The sequence below is a fragment of the Heterocephalus glaber genome, unplaced genomic scaffold (assembly GCF_053883595.1).
Source record: "Heterocephalus glaber isolate CG9 unplaced genomic scaffold, H.glaber_assembly_v1.0 deba00001781, whole genome shotgun sequence".
Classification (NCBI taxonomy): domain Eukaryota; kingdom Metazoa; phylum Chordata; class Mammalia; order Rodentia; family Bathyergidae; genus Heterocephalus; species Heterocephalus glaber.
The window spans coordinates 9716143-9733283 of record NW_028258467.1 but is presented as its reverse complement, the minus strand read 5'-3'; the positions used below and the strand labels follow the sequence as shown (position 1 = coordinate 9733283).

General features: G+C 45.5%; 1 protein-coding gene across 4 annotated transcripts in view; it reads right to left on the bottom strand.

Moving 5' to 3' along the window:
• Positions 1–383: 383 nt before the first annotated feature.
• The window catches only part of LOC147820979 (uncharacterized), a 101914-nt gene continuing 85156 nt past the window's right edge, over positions 384–17141 (bottom strand). For 3 of the 4 annotated variants that reach the window (XR_015447957.1, XM_087202938.1, XM_087202940.1), the window contains 2 exons: positions 836–899; positions 384–656 (listed from right to left, as the gene is read on the bottom strand). Coding sequence is in view for 3 of the 4 variants with exons in the window: in XM_087202938.1 (XP_087059064.1) it covers positions 649–656; positions 836–899 (72 nt within the window). In the remaining variant the exon portion in view is untranslated. The other variant, XM_087202939.1, reaches the window with a different exon arrangement.

Sequence of the window (17141 nt, the reverse complement as noted above, 5' to 3'; positions counted from 1 at the left end):
TATGCTGCAGTAAAGTTATCTTTTTAAATGTTGGTGTGAAGGGCCAAATGGAATGCTGGGATGGACAGGGGCTATCCTGAGAACACAGAAGCCTCCATGATGTTGAAGAGCCCCAGGAGCAGGAGCCAGCTTCCTGCTGAGCACACAGGAGTCCCTGTGGAGTCCTGGAGTCCCACTCAATGCTTCAAAGGGACTTTAGGCAAGATGAGATCGTATTTCCTTATGCTGGTGGAAGCTGGCAATGGTCCGGATAAGTTACCATGAGGACAAGGACAGAATTTGTATTAAGACTTATAGCCACTCAGATTCACACTTGCTTTGCTTGAAAACTCTAGGAGGAAGTTAGGGGGAAGAAAAGAAAAGTACTGACTAGGATGTCAACAGACTGTCTCCAATTATTTATTGGTGAGTACTTGGAGCATTAAGTTGAAATCAATTAGTGATGTCTTCCATGGGTAGAGGAGTGGGAGCATCAGCATATCTGCTATTTATTCACTAACCCTGTTTAGATACTCAAAATCATTGCCCAGGTACAAGATGGAGGTGGCATAAGCCTGGAGCACATAGGAGGCAGGGAGAGCAGGAGAAGCTTCCCTGGATCCAGCAGAGAACAAAATCCATGATACAGCTGGGCCTTCTGTGTTCTCTTCATGCCTCTGAAATGCAGAAAAAAATATTTTTCTCTAAGAGACTCATTAGTATAGATGATGTGCTAAAAACAATCATTCATTAAAACCAGGATCACTAAGGAGCTTGACTGATAAAGTTAAATTGTCAAATTCTACTTTCTGTCGAAGCAAGAAAAATTACAGAGCAACACGTCTGGCTCCATTACCTATTACAGCCTCTCCATGCAGCTGGGAAAACTTTTCCAACTCTACTTTGGAATTTTTTTCATCCTAGAGAAAAGTTGAAAATAATAGCACAGTGAACATGAGATTCATCTAGATTTACCCACTGTTAACACTTTGTCATATTTGCTTGAATCTGTCTGGGGATTTTTTGCTGAACTATTTAAAAATAACTTATAGCATCATGACATTTCATTTCTAAATACTTCAGCGTTTATGACCTAAGAACAAAGACATTCTCCAACATAATTTATTGTAAAATAATCCAACTCTCGTGCCCAAGAAATTTAAGTTAGACAATAATACCATCTTCTATGCTGTCTATTAAAGTCTTCCCAGTCATCCCAATAATGTTCTTCCAGCTACTTGTTTTTTTCTTAGTCCAGAATCCAGTCAGGTGTCACATATGTCATTTAGTTGCTTTGCCTCTTTGGTCTCCTTCGATCTAGAACCTTCCCACTGCCTTGTTTAATTTTCATTGAAATTTTCATTTTATTATTGACAGTTTTCAGAGTCCAGCCTGGTGCCCTTGCAGATGAAGTCACAGCTTGAGGAACCCCATCTTGAAAGAAGTCCTGTGTGACAGTTAATCTTAATTGTGTCAATTTGATTGTTTTAAGAAACACCTGGGGGTTAGTAAAGCATGTTTTTGTATATATCTGTGCATGTCATGGAGGTGTGATTTTTGGGTACTATTTATGGTCCCTTGCCTCTTCCTCTTTAGCACTATTCACTTACTTGCTTCCCCACCCGCATGAACTAAGCATCTTTGCTTCATCACTTCCTCCCACCGAGATGCTCCTGCCTTGAAACCAACCAATGATGGACTGAACCCCCTGAAACCATGAGCTAAATTAAACCCCTCTTCCTTTAAACTGTGGGTATTGGTTATTGAGTCCAACAATGGGAAGGCTGACTGAAACACCCTGCTTTTCAAAAAGCCTTTAACGTTTAGGTTTCTTTGCAAAATCAGACTCTCCCCAACCTTCTGTCTGTAATCATGAAATTGTAGTGCACAGCTTGTGTATGGTAGATTTAATTCTGGCTCTTCACCTAAGAATAGATCCAAGGCACCCAGCTCGTCCCTAATTTCCCTCATTATTGTGGTTGCTGATGGCAAGGGAAGGCCTTTGAGTTTAGTTCAAGGTTAAGTCAGATGGTGGGCCACTGCTTGAAGAAGACCAGATAGGAAGACTGAGGCCTAACTGGCCCTCTCAGTGAGCACTAAGAAGAAAGGCAGCATGCAAGTGTTGCAGGGAAAAGTGAAAACAGCTGAGATCATGCTGTTTACCCAGACAAGTACCACGGAGGGTAAGAGACAGATGGATCCTGTGGAACTCTAATTGCTTGTACCTGTGTCTGAGTGAATAAAGCCAAGGTGTGCCAGTCTCTAGGGTTCTCTGTCAAAGGGAGACAAAAGCCTCCTGGCCTCCACGTTTTAACCTGATTCTGTGTTTCTTCACTTTTCATCCTCGTCACCCCTTCGTCAGTTCGAGCTCATAGGCTAGTTCCTACAACTGCCTGCCCACTAGGGAGAGAAAAATTTGGTTGGGCTGGGGCTGCTGATGGTTTTGATGCCTTTCTAGAATGATTTTCTTGCTCCTTTATTAATTCCACTGGATACTTCACAACAGGTGACAGCTCTGCTCTTTAGTTGATGAGGGACTTTGCTTTTACACTGCTGTTTGCTGTTCAAAATTATTTAACTTGCTTGACAAACACTTGCATTTCAGGGACTTCCTCCCCAACAAGAAAAGTAAACATGTGAGCTGTGTGAGCCTAGCATACACGTGCTCACTGTTAACTGGGCCAATACTGCCTCATTAGGCAGTTCATGTCACCTTCTCCATTTTGGCCCTATGCGTACTTACTTGACATCTGTGCAGTATTAGCTTTCTCATCACTGCAGCACAATAACTGACACTCACAATTTAAAGATGTTTAACTCGACTCATGAGTTTGAGGGGTTCCCTCCATGGTTAGCTGGCTCCAAGGCAGAAATATCAAGGCAGAGGGTGTGATGGAGCAAAGCTGCTTAATTCATGGCAGTTGGGAAGCAGAGGAGGGGAACAGTGCCAGAGATGAAGGGCAAGGGACCCAATGTAGACCACAGGCCACACCTCCATGACCCACCCAAACACACCCAAAGTATGCTCCACCAATCCCCCCGATGCAGCCCAAACTCAACTTGCCATTCCACCTTACTTGCCACAATATTTTTCTTTACATCAAGTTTATTTTTTAACCTAAATAACTTTTTCAATAAAACCTATTATTCTTATGAATGAAAAACTGGCCATGTTTTCCATAATCACCTGTTAAAAAATGCCCGCCAACTGGTGACTGAATAAAGAAGATGTGGTTTTTTTATAAAATTGAGTATTACTCAGGCATAAAGAATGAGAAACTAGAAACATTTATAGCTACATGAATGCACACTGAGGTCATACTGTTAAGTGAAATAAATAGTATACACATGTGTAAATACCAAATAGTTTCTCTGGTGTGAGAAACTGAAAGTGTAAATGAGGATCAAAATGTATAACAGATACTGTGAAATAGGAAGAAAAGGTCCAAAGGAGAAGGGGAAGTGGAGAGGTAGGGGAAAGGAAAGAAGGGAGAGGAAAAAATATGAGAAAAGGAAAAAACAGAAACAAAGTCTGTAAATAGGGAGGGGTGGAGGGGTTGAAGGGAGGGCAGGGGAATGGGGAAAAAAATAAAAACCGAGATATATTATGTAAAGGTACAAATTCCCAATGATGAATGTCATCATATTGTATACCTAAAATGTACCAATAAACTTAATGAATAAAATAAATAAAATAAAAACCTGGATATCCAGATGCTCAGGGCTCTGAGCTTGAGCCTGCTCTGACCCATTTAATGGAAGATCAATAAGAGTCAAACACAGAGGACACTAAATTGAGGCTTTGGCTTTGAGGAATCAGAGGAAATTGAAAGGGGATTGATTTTCCAGTACAACATTCAAAACTATTTGATATCAGCTTTATGGGCCCTCAAACTGGCCCACACTCTGCACTCTGGAATCATGGAATTTTGTTTCCCTGAGGTATTTTTTCTTTTTTCTTTTTTTCAATACTATGCAGAAAGATCAATCCTTATGTTGAGTGACTCGCCCTAGTGTTCTGTTTGAAAACCTGCTTATCATGTCATGCCAGGGGGATCGTTTGCTGGTGAAATCTTCAGCAAGAGCTGACTTTGAGCTACATCATCCCTCCTCATCCATAGGTTTTGCTTTCTGCATTTCAGTTACCCATATCCGCCTGAAAATATTAAATTGAAAATTCCAGAAGCAAACAATTTATAAATTTGGAATAACTTTTATTTCAGTGATTGTTACAGTGGTTTTAGCTTATTACTAGGTATTGCTGTTAATCTCTTACTATGCCTAATTTATGAATTAAACTTTACCACATGCATCTGTGCATAGGGAAAGACAGTCTGCATAGGGTTTGGTACGCTCCACAGCTTCAGGTGTGCACTGGGGATCTTGGAACACAACCCTCGCACATAAAGGGAGATGCCTGTATATTGAAATTGCCATTGCTATTGGTTGAAAATGGCCTGTCAGCAATCTCGTGTAATGTAGTATGATAGCAGCCATCAGCCTCACCGGTGGTGTGCATCACTTCCAAAATACAGGCACAAATATCGCCTTCTCAGTCCCAACAGGAAATGTTGATGCAGATCGATTTCTTTCTTTCTCATCATATCCTTTTCCAGAGAATAAAATTCCTCTCAGGGAGGGTAAAGGTTCCCAGTCCTGTGGGGTGTTAGTGGGGTCCCAGAGCTAAACTGCATGAGGCTGATCCAGGTTCTTCTCTACTGCAGCCACTGTGGGTTTCCCCTAAATTACTGCCACCAGTTCAGTGTTAGAGCTGGGTGTGAGGCCTCCCTCCATCGGGAGCCTGAGGCAAGAGGACAACGAGTTTGAGGCCAGCCAGAGATGCCTGAGGAGATCCTGTATACATAATGTTCAGCAAGGAACAGGGATTCAAAGTTAGTCATGACCCTTCTGTAAGCTCTTCCTGCTGGACTGACAATTTCTCACAGCCAGAAGTTGTTTGATTTGAAACTTCACTGCCCTGCATGAGTAAATGCGTGAGAATAGCAGAAAGGTGGGGGAAAGGGAGGGAGAAGGAAGAGAGGAAAGAGGGAAAGAAAGGAGGGAGAAGGGGAGAGGAGGAAAAGGGGAAGGTGGAAGAAGAGAAGGGAGGTAAGGAAGGGTAAGAACACCGGGGCCCGGAATGCAGAAGCGAATTTCTCTTGTGGCAGACATGCGGCAGCTCTGTGGGAAAGATATGAATTTTGAGTTCAGAAGGGTGAATATTCAGTTCCCTCTTCCTCCCCAGCCTAGCTGTGAACTTGGACATGCTACTTCACCTCTCTCGGCCACAATGTGGTCATCTTTAAAAGGAGAAAATAACATCCATTCCACGGGCTGCTGGGAGAAGGTGAGTGTGTGCAGAGGTGTTTTACCTTCGCTTCCAATGTCTTTGTAGCCATTGTTAGAAAGACCTGGCTCCCCTCTGCTGTCCCTGCAAGCAGCATTACATCCACAACTTCACCTCTGAGCTGCCTTCCCTACTGCAGGGAGCTGTGACTAAAATGGGTACCCAGAGAAGAGGAAAATTCCACAAAAGTCACGGTGGCATCCCATGTGTCTCTAACGCTGGTCTGGACCGTGTTTCCCTGAGAAACTGTAAACAACAGGAAGCTCCTCGGGGCCTTGGAGAAGGAAAGGGCCATGCCTGCCTTGGTATCAGCTTCTCCCAGGGGCTGAGCTGCACATGGCGGGAGCTGGGTAAATGTTTGCTGAGCTGAGCCACTCTGTACAGCAGCGGGAGGATCACAAATCACCATCTCAGGGCTGTCAGGGAGAAGAGGACATGGACTTACTCAGCTCCAAAGGATGGATGAGGACCCTTGGCTGGGCCTCCAGGCAAGTAATTTGGATCCTATAGAAAGCAACACTTTCTAATGCCAAGAGTGTCCAAAACTTAAGCCTGCTGACTGGTATGGAAAAACCCATGTGATCAAAAACTACAGTGGGTGTTTACATTTTTTAAATGTATTATAGTAAAAGACATTGCCACTAATGCCCTCAGAATACTCCCCTCTATTCTGAACACACATATTCCATTTTGCTACTGTCTGAAGCAGTTCTAAAAGTCCTTTTTAGTGATCTTTACATGGCGTGATCAAAAAATATGGTGATTGGGCCAGGGATTTAGCTCAGTGGTGCCGCCACCTGCCTCTCAAATGCAGTGTCCCAAGTTCGATCCCCAGGTACCAAAAAAAAAAAAAATGGTGATTGCTGCTGTTGAATGCCATCCAGCAGAAAGCCAGGCTCATAAAAACACACTAAACCATGTCCTCATCCACCTTATTCACCAGATATGGTGCCGTGCAACTTCTGGCTCTCCTCCAACATGAAAATGACCATAAAAGGTAAAGGTTTTGAATGGATTCAGGACATCAAAGCAGCCATGACAGCGCCACAAAGACCCTCACGAAAGGCCCCCCCAGAACTGCCTCAGAAAATAACAAGAGGGGCCGGGGATTTAGCTCAGTGGTGCCGCCACCTGCCTAGAAAGCACAAGGTCCTGAGTTCAATCCCCAGTACCCAAAAAAAGAAAATAACAAGAACAATGGGATAAGTCTGTTCAAAGAGAGGAGGGCTACTCTGAGGGAGTTTAATGACTATCTTTTCACTGTAATAATTTTTTAATTCAAACAGTCCCCATAGTTTTCTATCACACTTTGTATGGCACAGGATATATTCAAGCAAAGACTCCCGGGTCATTCGGTGACTGTGTGCCTGGACGGGTAATGGATTAGCCAAAGCCTCAGATCTGCTCTGCCCATCATAGAGCCTACAAACAGCTTTTCAGCACTTGAAATGGAGCTGGTATCCACTGTCAGATGCTATGTAAATATTCATAGCAAAAAATAATTTCACCTGCGTTTTTTACTTTTATATGTGGCTACTAGGAAATTTAAAATCACAAATGCCAAGCCCAGTTGCTTCTCTAAATAGTGACACAAGTCCCCAAGTCAGAGTCCATAGAAATGAAAAAAGGTAATGAAGGTTAGAAAATATCTCAGAAAAAAAGAAAATATCTCAGAACACCCACTTCCTAGACCCCAACCCACCGTTGAGTCAAAGAATCAGCTGTGCGTGATATGTTAATGATTACCTGGTTCAGGATTCATCCAACTACAGCCCACAGGCCAAATCTAGCCCTCCACTTGTTGTTCTGTTTTGAGGTGAAATTCATATAATTATCTACTGTCAAATGTACCAGTTGGTGATATCCATACACTCACAATGTTGTGCAGTCATCACAGAGGTCAAGACCTAATTCCAAACATGTTCCTAGCTGGGGATTTAGCTCGTGGTGCTGACCCCTGCCTCACTAGCGCAAGGTCCTGAGTTTGATCCCGGGTACAAAAAAAAAAACTAAATTACCCAAACACGTTCCTTGCTCCAGAAGGAGACCTCACCCTCCTTCTGGATGCAGTTCGTTCCTCATTTCCCATCCCAGCTCTACTTTCCATCTCTACAGATTTCCTTCTGCCGAGCACTTCATACAAACGGAAGCACACAATCTGTGACGTTTGGGTCTGGCTTCCTTCACTGAGCAGTTTCTGCACTCTCTCTGCATCAAAGCATGGGCCAGAACTCCATTCCTTTTCACTGGGTCTAGTATTTGATCATAGGGGCATACCACTTGCTACTTTTCTACTTGTCTACTGATGAACATCTTGGTTGTCTCCATTGTAGCTTGTGTTATAAATTCAGTATTATCAGAACACAGAGTTGAGGATTTGCTCCAGAGACTTACCTGGCCTAAAACAATCACTTCTGGCCTTTTACGGAAAGTTTTTCAATCCCAGTCTAGTTCTGTCCACCCTTTTTCTGGTTCATCCAATTCCCAAAGCCCTATTTTTAGGGGAAGGAACCAAGTCTAAATGACCACCTCACCTACCCTCACCTGGCCAGACTCTTCTCCTTGTTTCTTCTTATTGTAAATAGAACAACATCCTCCCCTGAACCCATGTAAGAATCTGGAGGTCACCCTGGATGCTCCTCCCACTTCCGCATCCAATGAAGCCGATTCTCATCCATTCTCCATCCGCAGTGTCCCCGACTCCATCCCTTTCCCTCCTTCCTTCCCTTTGCTGACCTGACCCTGGGTTACCACCACCTTCACTGGGGTCAGGGCCTGGTTTCCTATAATGTCCCCACACTTTGAGTCCTAACCTCCCTCTGCCTATAAGGCAGCCACAGGATTTTTCTAAAAATAAATGCAATATCATGACTTTGCCCAAAGTTACTCAGTGTAGTTTTTAGGCCCTCCACTGTCCTCTAGACCCAGTCAAAACTCCACAGCACGACTTGAAAAGCTCCGAACAATGGGGCCACCATGTGGCTTGGGGAGGGGCTTCCTCTCTTCCTTTCCAGAAAAGAAAGCGAACTGAGAAGGACAAGAAGGAGGTGGACAAATTCAGGTCAAGCTGCTGATGTAGCAGCCTGGATGACAGCTTAGACATGAGGCCACAGTCACACTTCTTTCCACTGTGCTGCGTGAGAGGAACCTCACCATCAGGGAAGAAGGGGACCAGAAAGTGTATCAGCAGAGCTTGGGGTGCAGCTCAGTGGTAACGCACTGGCCTAGCTTGTGCAAGGCCCTGGGCTCAAATACCCAGCTCAGGGACGGGGGACAGAGACATCTTCCTACCTCAGGGAGGGTGAGAGTCTGCTGTGGAGAGCTTGGCTTTGAAGGTGGAGACTCTGGATCCTCCAATGCAGGAACAAAGAGAACTAGGAGACGTCAGGGCACCACTGAGAGGCTCACAGGGCGAGAGGTAGCATGTCTGAATAGCTATAGCATGAACTTTGATGCTGGACCACTGGGTTCGAATCCTGCCTCATCACTTACCAGCCACATGACCTCAGATATCCTACCCAACATCTCTACGCTTCAGGTTCCTCATCTATCAAAAGAGGTGGCTAAGGAACATGCCTCTCGGGTTTTTATACCGTTAAACCTACATCTAACCTGTGTGACTGTGACCCAGGAGGAACAGGAAGTAGGTTTTTGGAAATGAAAACCACACCATTCAAATGGGAAACTGTATTAGCTCCTTGTAGTTGCTATAACAAATTACCAGAAACTGGAAGAATTACAACAGAAACTGCTTGTCCCGCAGTTCCGGAGACCAGAAGTCTGGAATCCAGATGTTAGCAAGCTCGGCTCCCTCTGAGGCTCTGAGAGAGACCCTGGTCCGCATCCCTCTCCCACTTTCCGGAGGCTCCAGCATCCTTGGTGTTCCTTGGTTTATAGATGCCTCACTCCAACCTGTATCCATCATCACATGGCTTCTTCTCCGTCTGTGTCTCCTCTTCTGTCTATAATTACGGACACCAATCACTGGATTTAGGGCCCACCCACATAGTCCAGGCCTGTCTCACCTCAAAAGCCTTGACTGAATTAGATCTGCAGAGATTCTTTTTCCAAACAAGGCCCCATTCCCTGGACCTGGAGGGACATATCTTGTGGGAGGCCACCATTTAACACAGCACAGGTGTCCAGCCCAGTGACCCAGGCAGGGGCTGCGCAGTGAGCAGAGCTAACATTATAGAGCGTTTAGCATGGACCAGACACTGTGCAGGGTGATTTCCACCCATTAGCTCATTTATCCCACTCACAATTTGTTCCATCTCAGCGTATGAAAATGTGGCTGTCATTTCCCCAGGCCCTCAGTGCCGCAGCACAATGACATGTGAATTAATAAACGGCCCGTCTGACAAGGGAGGCGAGCATGCACCCGCCTCCCACTCCGGCCCATTCTGCTTTGATGAGTCATAATTTGATCACTTTAAAGGATGTAAGTAATAGCCTGCTTCAAAAGAGGCATCCTTTTTATCTTCTCCCAAGCTTCCATTCTGCAGGGGACGAGGTTTCAGAAGTGAACTGGTTTATTTCTTTAAAGTCCCTTTAATCATGCTAGGTGTGGAGTTTGCCCATGGGGGAGAAGCACAATTTAAAAAACAAAATCTTTTGAAGTTTGGGGGTTTTCAACAACATGTGGTGCCAAGTAGAAGCAATAGTAATTAGGTAATAACATCAGCAAAAATGACAGCTAGCGTTTATTTTTATCTTGTTTCTTTGTTGTTGATGCCGTAGTTTTGGTTGTTTTTGAATACTAGGAATTAAACTCAGCAGTTGTGTTTTTTTAAGACAGGGTCTTACTAAGTTACCCAGACTGGCCTCAAACTTGTAGTCCTCCTGCCTCAGCCTCCCAAGTAGCTGGGATAAAAAGCACATACCACCATACCTGGTTTTATTTTGTTTTCCATGACACATAATAATTGTACATATCTATAGGATACAGTAGGATGTTTCAATACATGGTGTGTATTTTGTAGTGATCAAGTCAGGATATTTAATATATTGCCTCAAATATTTATAATTTCTGAGTGAGAACATTCAAAATCATCTCTTCTGTCATATTACAGTGATACATGCATACCCACATTTATAGCAGCACAATTCATAATAGCTAAATCTCGGAAGTCACCTTTATGTCCATCAGCAGATGAACAGATAAAGAAAATGTGGTGTTTATACACATGGAGTACTATTCTGCCATAAACAAGGATAAATTTGTGTCATTTGTAAGAAAATCAATCCACCTTGAGACTATAATATTAAGTGAAATAAATCAGACACACAAGCTTAAACATCATATGGTTTTTCTTACATGAAAATCCAAAAGCATAAAGAACAAAATATAAGATGGATAATAGGAAACAGATCTTTTGCAAATGGGAAGGGGAACAAAATAGGGAGAGGGAGAGGAGGGGAAACAGAAGGAAGAATTAAGATGTGTTCTGTGCGTGCACCAACCAACTCCCCATGATGAATGTAAGCACTGTGTACTGCAAACATATTAATAAAAATTTTAAATGTTTTTTAAAAAATTTTTAAACAAAATCATCTCTGCTAATTACTTTCATGTCTACAATACAATATTGTTAACTGTGGCCACCATGTTGTGCAATAGAACATCGGAATGTGTTTCTCCAATCTAACTGTGATTCTGTACCCGCTGACCATTCTCTCCCACCCCAACATCACTGCCCCTGGGTTCTGGTAATCACTGTGCTGCTCCAGGCTTCTGTGAGGTCAGCTTTTGTGGTGCTTCTCTCTCTGTTCCTGGCTTATCTCTCTCAACACACTGTCCTCCAGGCTCATCCATGCTGCTGCAAGGGACAAGATTTTCTCCTTTATATGGTGTCTATTTATTGAGCACTTACTACAACCCAAGAGCCCTCATAAGCCCTTTACACACTTAGTCATTTCAATACACAGCAGCCCACTTGGTGGATACCTAAACTACCCCCATTTTACAGATGAGGAAGCTGAGGTTCACTGCACCCCCATCACTTGCCTGCAGTTATGTAGCCAAGTATAATGCAGAGCTGGAATTAAACTCAGGAGCCTGGCTGCAGCAACACATTCCTAAGCACTGTTCTATTCCACAGTGGGCTGGGATACTGCTAAATTCTAACCCAGGGAGCAGGGAGAAACCACAGAGAATCCACAAACCTCAAACTCCAGCACTTGAGAGGCTGAGGCAGGAGGATTGCCATAAGTTCAAGGCCAGCCTGGGCTACATAGTGAGTTTGAGGCCAGCCTGGACTATATAGCAAGACCCTTTCTCCAAAATAATAATCATAAAAAGACTTTCAGAGACCACAGAGAATCAAAATTATTCTAGAGAAGCCTTCACACAGTGTGCCAAGCAGAGGTTTTGGTGAACACATGACAGAGTAATTTTTAAGTGTGAGCTATGCTGTGGGTATCTGAGAATGGCCTTCCCCTGGGGGGTGTTCAGCGATGCTCAGAGAGCTTTTTCGGTTGCTCCAATTTGGGAGGTGGTCAGTGGTGCCACAGCATCTCGTGGGAAGAGGCTAGGGATCTGCTACACACCCCACCACACGCAAGAAAGGCCCACTCCAAGGAAGCAACAGCCACAATGTCAGAAGTCCCAGTGCTGAGAAGCTCTTGGATAAACCTAAGGGAGGAGCAGAGGAGGTCTGTGTGCCCAGCCCAGCAGGACGCAGCCAGCTCAGCCCCTCGGGAGTGCAGGGGCTGAGAGTGTGCAAGGGCTCTGGCTTGCCTTGGTGCTCGCCCTCTTCTCCCTTAGCAGTGAGAGCCCCAGCGGCCCTCAGTAGCCTCTCTCCTCTTACACACAATGAAAAGTCCCTATTTTTGACCAGATCCGGCCACCTGCATGAAAGATTGTATCCGCCACCTCCTTTGTGTCCAGACATGTCCACGTGAATACATCTGGGACAGAGAGGACTTGTGTCACAGCGTCCAGGACAGGCGACTCCATGGCCAGGCAGACAGAGTTTGCAGAGAGGTGCTATTCCCCATTCTCCTTACAGGGTCCCACTACATCACTAAGTAGCCCAGGCTGAGCTTGAGTTTGGGATTCTCCCGCCTCAGCCTCCCAAAGTGCTGGCATTACAGACATGTGCTACCATACCTGGCTCCTCTTCTTCTTAGTTGTTTTTCTCAGGGATTTGGTCACAGCCACAAAAGCTGACTAAAACAGTGATCCTGTTCTTAGCCACTTTGGTGTAGTTATTATCCCGGCCCATCTCTGCAGCCTGGGCAGAGGAAGCATTTTGGGCCAGCTGCCAAAGCCCCTGCTGCGTGGTCACCACAAAGACAAATATTGAAATCCTGGTACTTACTGATTTTCCCTCCCGAAACACATCTCTGATACCACAGAAAATATTTTGACTCCACTCATACTCCAGCCCTAATAGCGCCTTTTCCTCTCTGCTCCATTCTGAACATGGAAATTAAGCATAAGGAGTGGATGGAGGACAGCAGTTAGAGCAAGGCCTCGGGATGGACTGGCCAGAGTGCTGGTCCCAGCTCTGTGTGTGACCTCAGGCTAACAATTTTGCCTCTCTGTGGCTCGATGCTCTGTCTGGTATAATGGGGGCCATAATCAGTTGTGAGAATCAAATGACCTAATATAATAAAGCAGGGCTCTGTAAACTTTTTTTTGTAAACTTTTTCCATAAAGGCCAAGGTAAGTAAATATTTTCAGTTTTTGATGGGTGTGGTGGCACACAAGTGCTTATACTTCCAGCAGGCTGAGGCAGGAGGATAGTTGTGAGTTCCAGACCAGCCTGAGCAACATAGTGAGTTCAAGGCCAGTCGGAACTACACGAGCAAGACCCTGTCTCGAAAAATAAAAATAAAAAACATATTCAGCTTTTCAGGCTACATGAGCTCTGTTACCACTGATTAACTCTGACCCTGTTGTGCGAAGGCAGCCATAGGTAAAGTACAGATGACAGGCAGACTCATGCTCCAATAACACTTCATTTACAACCTCAGCCCTTGGGCCAGCATTGGCCTTGTAGAACTGCAGTTTGCTAGCACCAGTTCTGGCCTCCAATCCCTGTTGTGCCTCTTCCCAGCTGTGGGACTTAAAGCAAGATACTTAAGCTTTCTGAGCCGTGGCTTTCTCACCTGTGAGCAGTCTGCCTCCCAGAGCTGAAGGGAAGACTAATGAGATTCTGTTGACAAATTCACTACCACACACACAAAAGGAGTCCATAAATGTGATCACTTGTTATTACAAACCCACGACCTCCTTTCTCAAGCCTTTGGGTACATCCACCCCTTGTGTCCTCCTCCCACTCCTCACTCCAGTCCCCGGCTTGAATTCCTTTCTCCACTCTACTGCCCTCTAACCCTTGAGCCTAGAGCATGGACTCAACACACGCTGCTAGAATGGTCTCTCCCCAGTTAGCTCAGGAAAAGCCAGATGATTTGAGGTGAATGGACACCTGCTGGTTCGTTGCCTTAAAGCCATAGAAAACTAGGATAAGATTTGGAGAGGGAGGAAGGAGAGGTGCAGAGATCTGCGTCTGGTCACACAACAGGTCCGAGGAGTATAAGTTGGAGCCTACGAGAGGGTCTCACTGCTTATTTATGTTCTCCTCTCCCCTTGGGGCAGTGGTCCCCTACCTTTTTAGCACTAGGGATCAGGTTCATGGAAGATGTTTTCAATGGACTGGGTGGGATGGGTGGGGATGCAGATGGGTCCAGTGTGATTCAACGTGGCAGACTCTAGCTCCCTGACATGCGCAGTTCACAGTAGCATTCCCTCTCCTATGAGAATCTAACTTGGCTGCTGATTGACAGGAGGTGGGGGTCAGACTGTGAGGAAAGCACTGGCGAGCTAATGAAAACGCAGGTGAAGCTCCACCTCCTCTCTGTCCTCCTTCACTTCCTACTGTGTAGCCTATCCCCTAGCAGGCCCAGATCAATACTGAGTGGGGGATCCGTGCTTTGAGATGTCCGGTTTCTCGCTCCCTTAGCAACCCCCTGGACAGACACCCCACCCAAATGGAGTTTTACAGCAGTAGGGAAGTTCGGAGAGCATTCCTGCAGGTCCGGAAAGCTGAGCCTGAATTTAGCGAGTCTTGCCTGTCTCTTCTCCTGGTGAGGCCCAACCAATGCTGACTTCCCACTGTGCTGCCAAACTGGGCTTGAAAGTAGATTCCCTGACTCAGGGGTCACTGGGGAGCCTGGGCTGGGGTACTCATAGTCAGCCGCCCCAGGGACAGGTCCGCCAAACTGAGAACCAGAGAACCGAGGAGGCCCAGGCTTAGCAAAGCACCTCTGAAGGATCCTAGATGCTCCATCACAAGGGCTCCTCAGGCTTCAGAGCCTCCTGTCTGCTGCCATGACGATAAAGACAAATAGCAATTACATTACTCAGGGTGTGGTGAGTGCCAGCTCTTAGCAGATCTTATTTAAGCTCCACAGCAACCTGGCAAGGTGGAAATTACTCCTGCTGCTGCAGAGACTGCTAGTCACTGCTCAGTCCTCCTTCCCCTGCAGGTGACTGGCGGACTCTCTCCAGATCTCAGCAGGACACATGGCTGCCCAGGTGAAGATTCTGTTCCCCAGCCTCCCTTGCAGCTGAGTGGGACCCAGGAACTAAATCTAACCCCCGGGACCAAACAATAGTGGCTAAGGCCTTCGTTCCTTGGATATTCTACTGTGCCCTGATGCAACAAAGCAGTGGAGTCCAGATCCCCGGGTGATTTCACAGAATAAAGATGCCAGCCTCGACTCTCAGTGAGCTTTCTCATGAAAAAAGCTATATGAAGACTTCCATAAAATTAAAAGCCTCATGCCTCGGGGCATCTTCATTATAGCTTAGTGTCCTAACCAATAACACATCCTCAGGACCTGAATGGATATGGGTCCACTTGGCAGAGGAGAAACTGAGTCTCAAAGTGGTGAAATTATTGGCCAAGCACACTCAGATGAAACAGTGCGTCAGGGGTCCAAACCGAGCTACATCTGACCCCAGAGTCTGTTTTCCTCCTCCTAATCATGTTGCCTCCCACTTACAAGAATAAAACTGCATGTGGCATAACAATTTACAAAGCCCTTTCATGTACAAGGACATTGTCTTTTTGAGCCTTGCTCGGGTCCTGTGAGGGTGAGATCATTCCTCACCTTTTACACATAAGGACATTGAGGCTCAGAAGGTCTAGGCTTATATAGGGGGTAGGAGATGATGCTGGGGTTTGAACGCAGCATTGTCTGGGCCTAAAGGTGGCTCTCCTTCACCACTCCAGAGCTGCCACCTATTCAATACGACAGGATCCCCTAGAGAAAGGCCTCACCACACCTGTCCCTAAGGTGGAGATGCCTTCAAGAAGTCACAGGTAGCCAGCTGTCTCAGGGTGGGGCCCAGGAGCAGCTCCTCAGACAAGAATTGTAGTGCTTGTTTATGTGAGAGAGGAACCCAGGAGGCATTGGTGAGGGGGTAGGAGAAGGAAACAGGGAAGGAGGGGCAGCAACCAATGAGGAGAGCGAGCAAGAGACTCTGTGTGCCGACAGGAGCTCAGTCCCCCGGGGGACTTTGCAGACTGCGCAAAACACAGCTCCCTTTCCCACTAAGGAGGTAGGGATGAGCAGTGTCAGCCAGCACGTCCCGGGCCTGGGGGCCGAGGCTGCTTCCTGAAAGGCCTGGGGACAGAGGCACGGAAAGATGGAAAGGAAGATGCTGTCGGGTGAACAGGCACATCAGTGATCAAAATGCAGAGTGGCCAGCTGGTCCACTTGGTCACGGGACAGAAGAGCATACGGGGGGGGGGGGGGCCTGTTTGAGATCCAGGCCAGTGTCAGCTCTCATTTCAAAGCCTGATTTTACTTGATTTTATAACATCATTGTCTGTAAGATGCACCTTGGATATAATAACATCTTCTCCAGACTTTAAAAAAGAAAAACTCCATTACATGTCTCCAAAAAGCACTCTAATTTCAGGTATGTTTAGAATTTTTTAAATGATATGGTTTTGTCCTGGTGTCCCTATAAGAATGTTTGTACCCTTCTGACCTTCTGTCCCAATTTGGGCTTAGAAAGTAGAGTTATTTTGTTTGAAAATTTGTTCTGGCTCTGAAGTTCTGTAATATTCTATTTCTTTGCAGCATCTTCGTCATGGCAACACAATGCACATTTGCATTTCAAAAACTACCCCTGCTTACTCTACACCTTGAAAGAAAATCAGGATTCCCATCCTAATATTTAAAAACAGTCAACTTCAATATCCAGATACCCAAGTACTTAAAGCAACAAAGGGAGCCACAGTTCCTTGCTCATTATGTCTCTATCATTAAAATGCACATTCGTTTATTAATTAGATACATCAGGGGCTGGCTAATTTTGTTGCAAGGAGAAAGAAGAGCTAACATTTATTAATGGGCTGCTACTGCCAGACACTGCACTAATAGCTTTCGATGTAGCATTTCATGCAATCCCCACAATTGCTCCTCAAACAAAAGAAACTAAATCTCAGCAAGATTGTGATATACCCAAAGTCGCATTGCTGATGAGTCACAGATCTGAGATAATTGCCTACCACCATCCCCACCATCTTGTTGGGACTTAATGAACACAAAGAGCAGAGACAGAGAAGGGAGAGGGAGAGAAGGGGGTGGGTAGAAGAATTCCATCCCCACAAGATCTACACCCCTGATGTTGGACCACCTGCTGTTGCTAAGAAACAGATACTTTCCAGTTCCTAAAGACAGAGACTGGATTACCCCAAGAAAAGACGAGGAAACTTTCCTTTTCCTTTTCTTTATCCATCTTTGACCTCTTACGTATTCTCCAGCCAACATTAGCCTGCCAACCCTCCTAGGT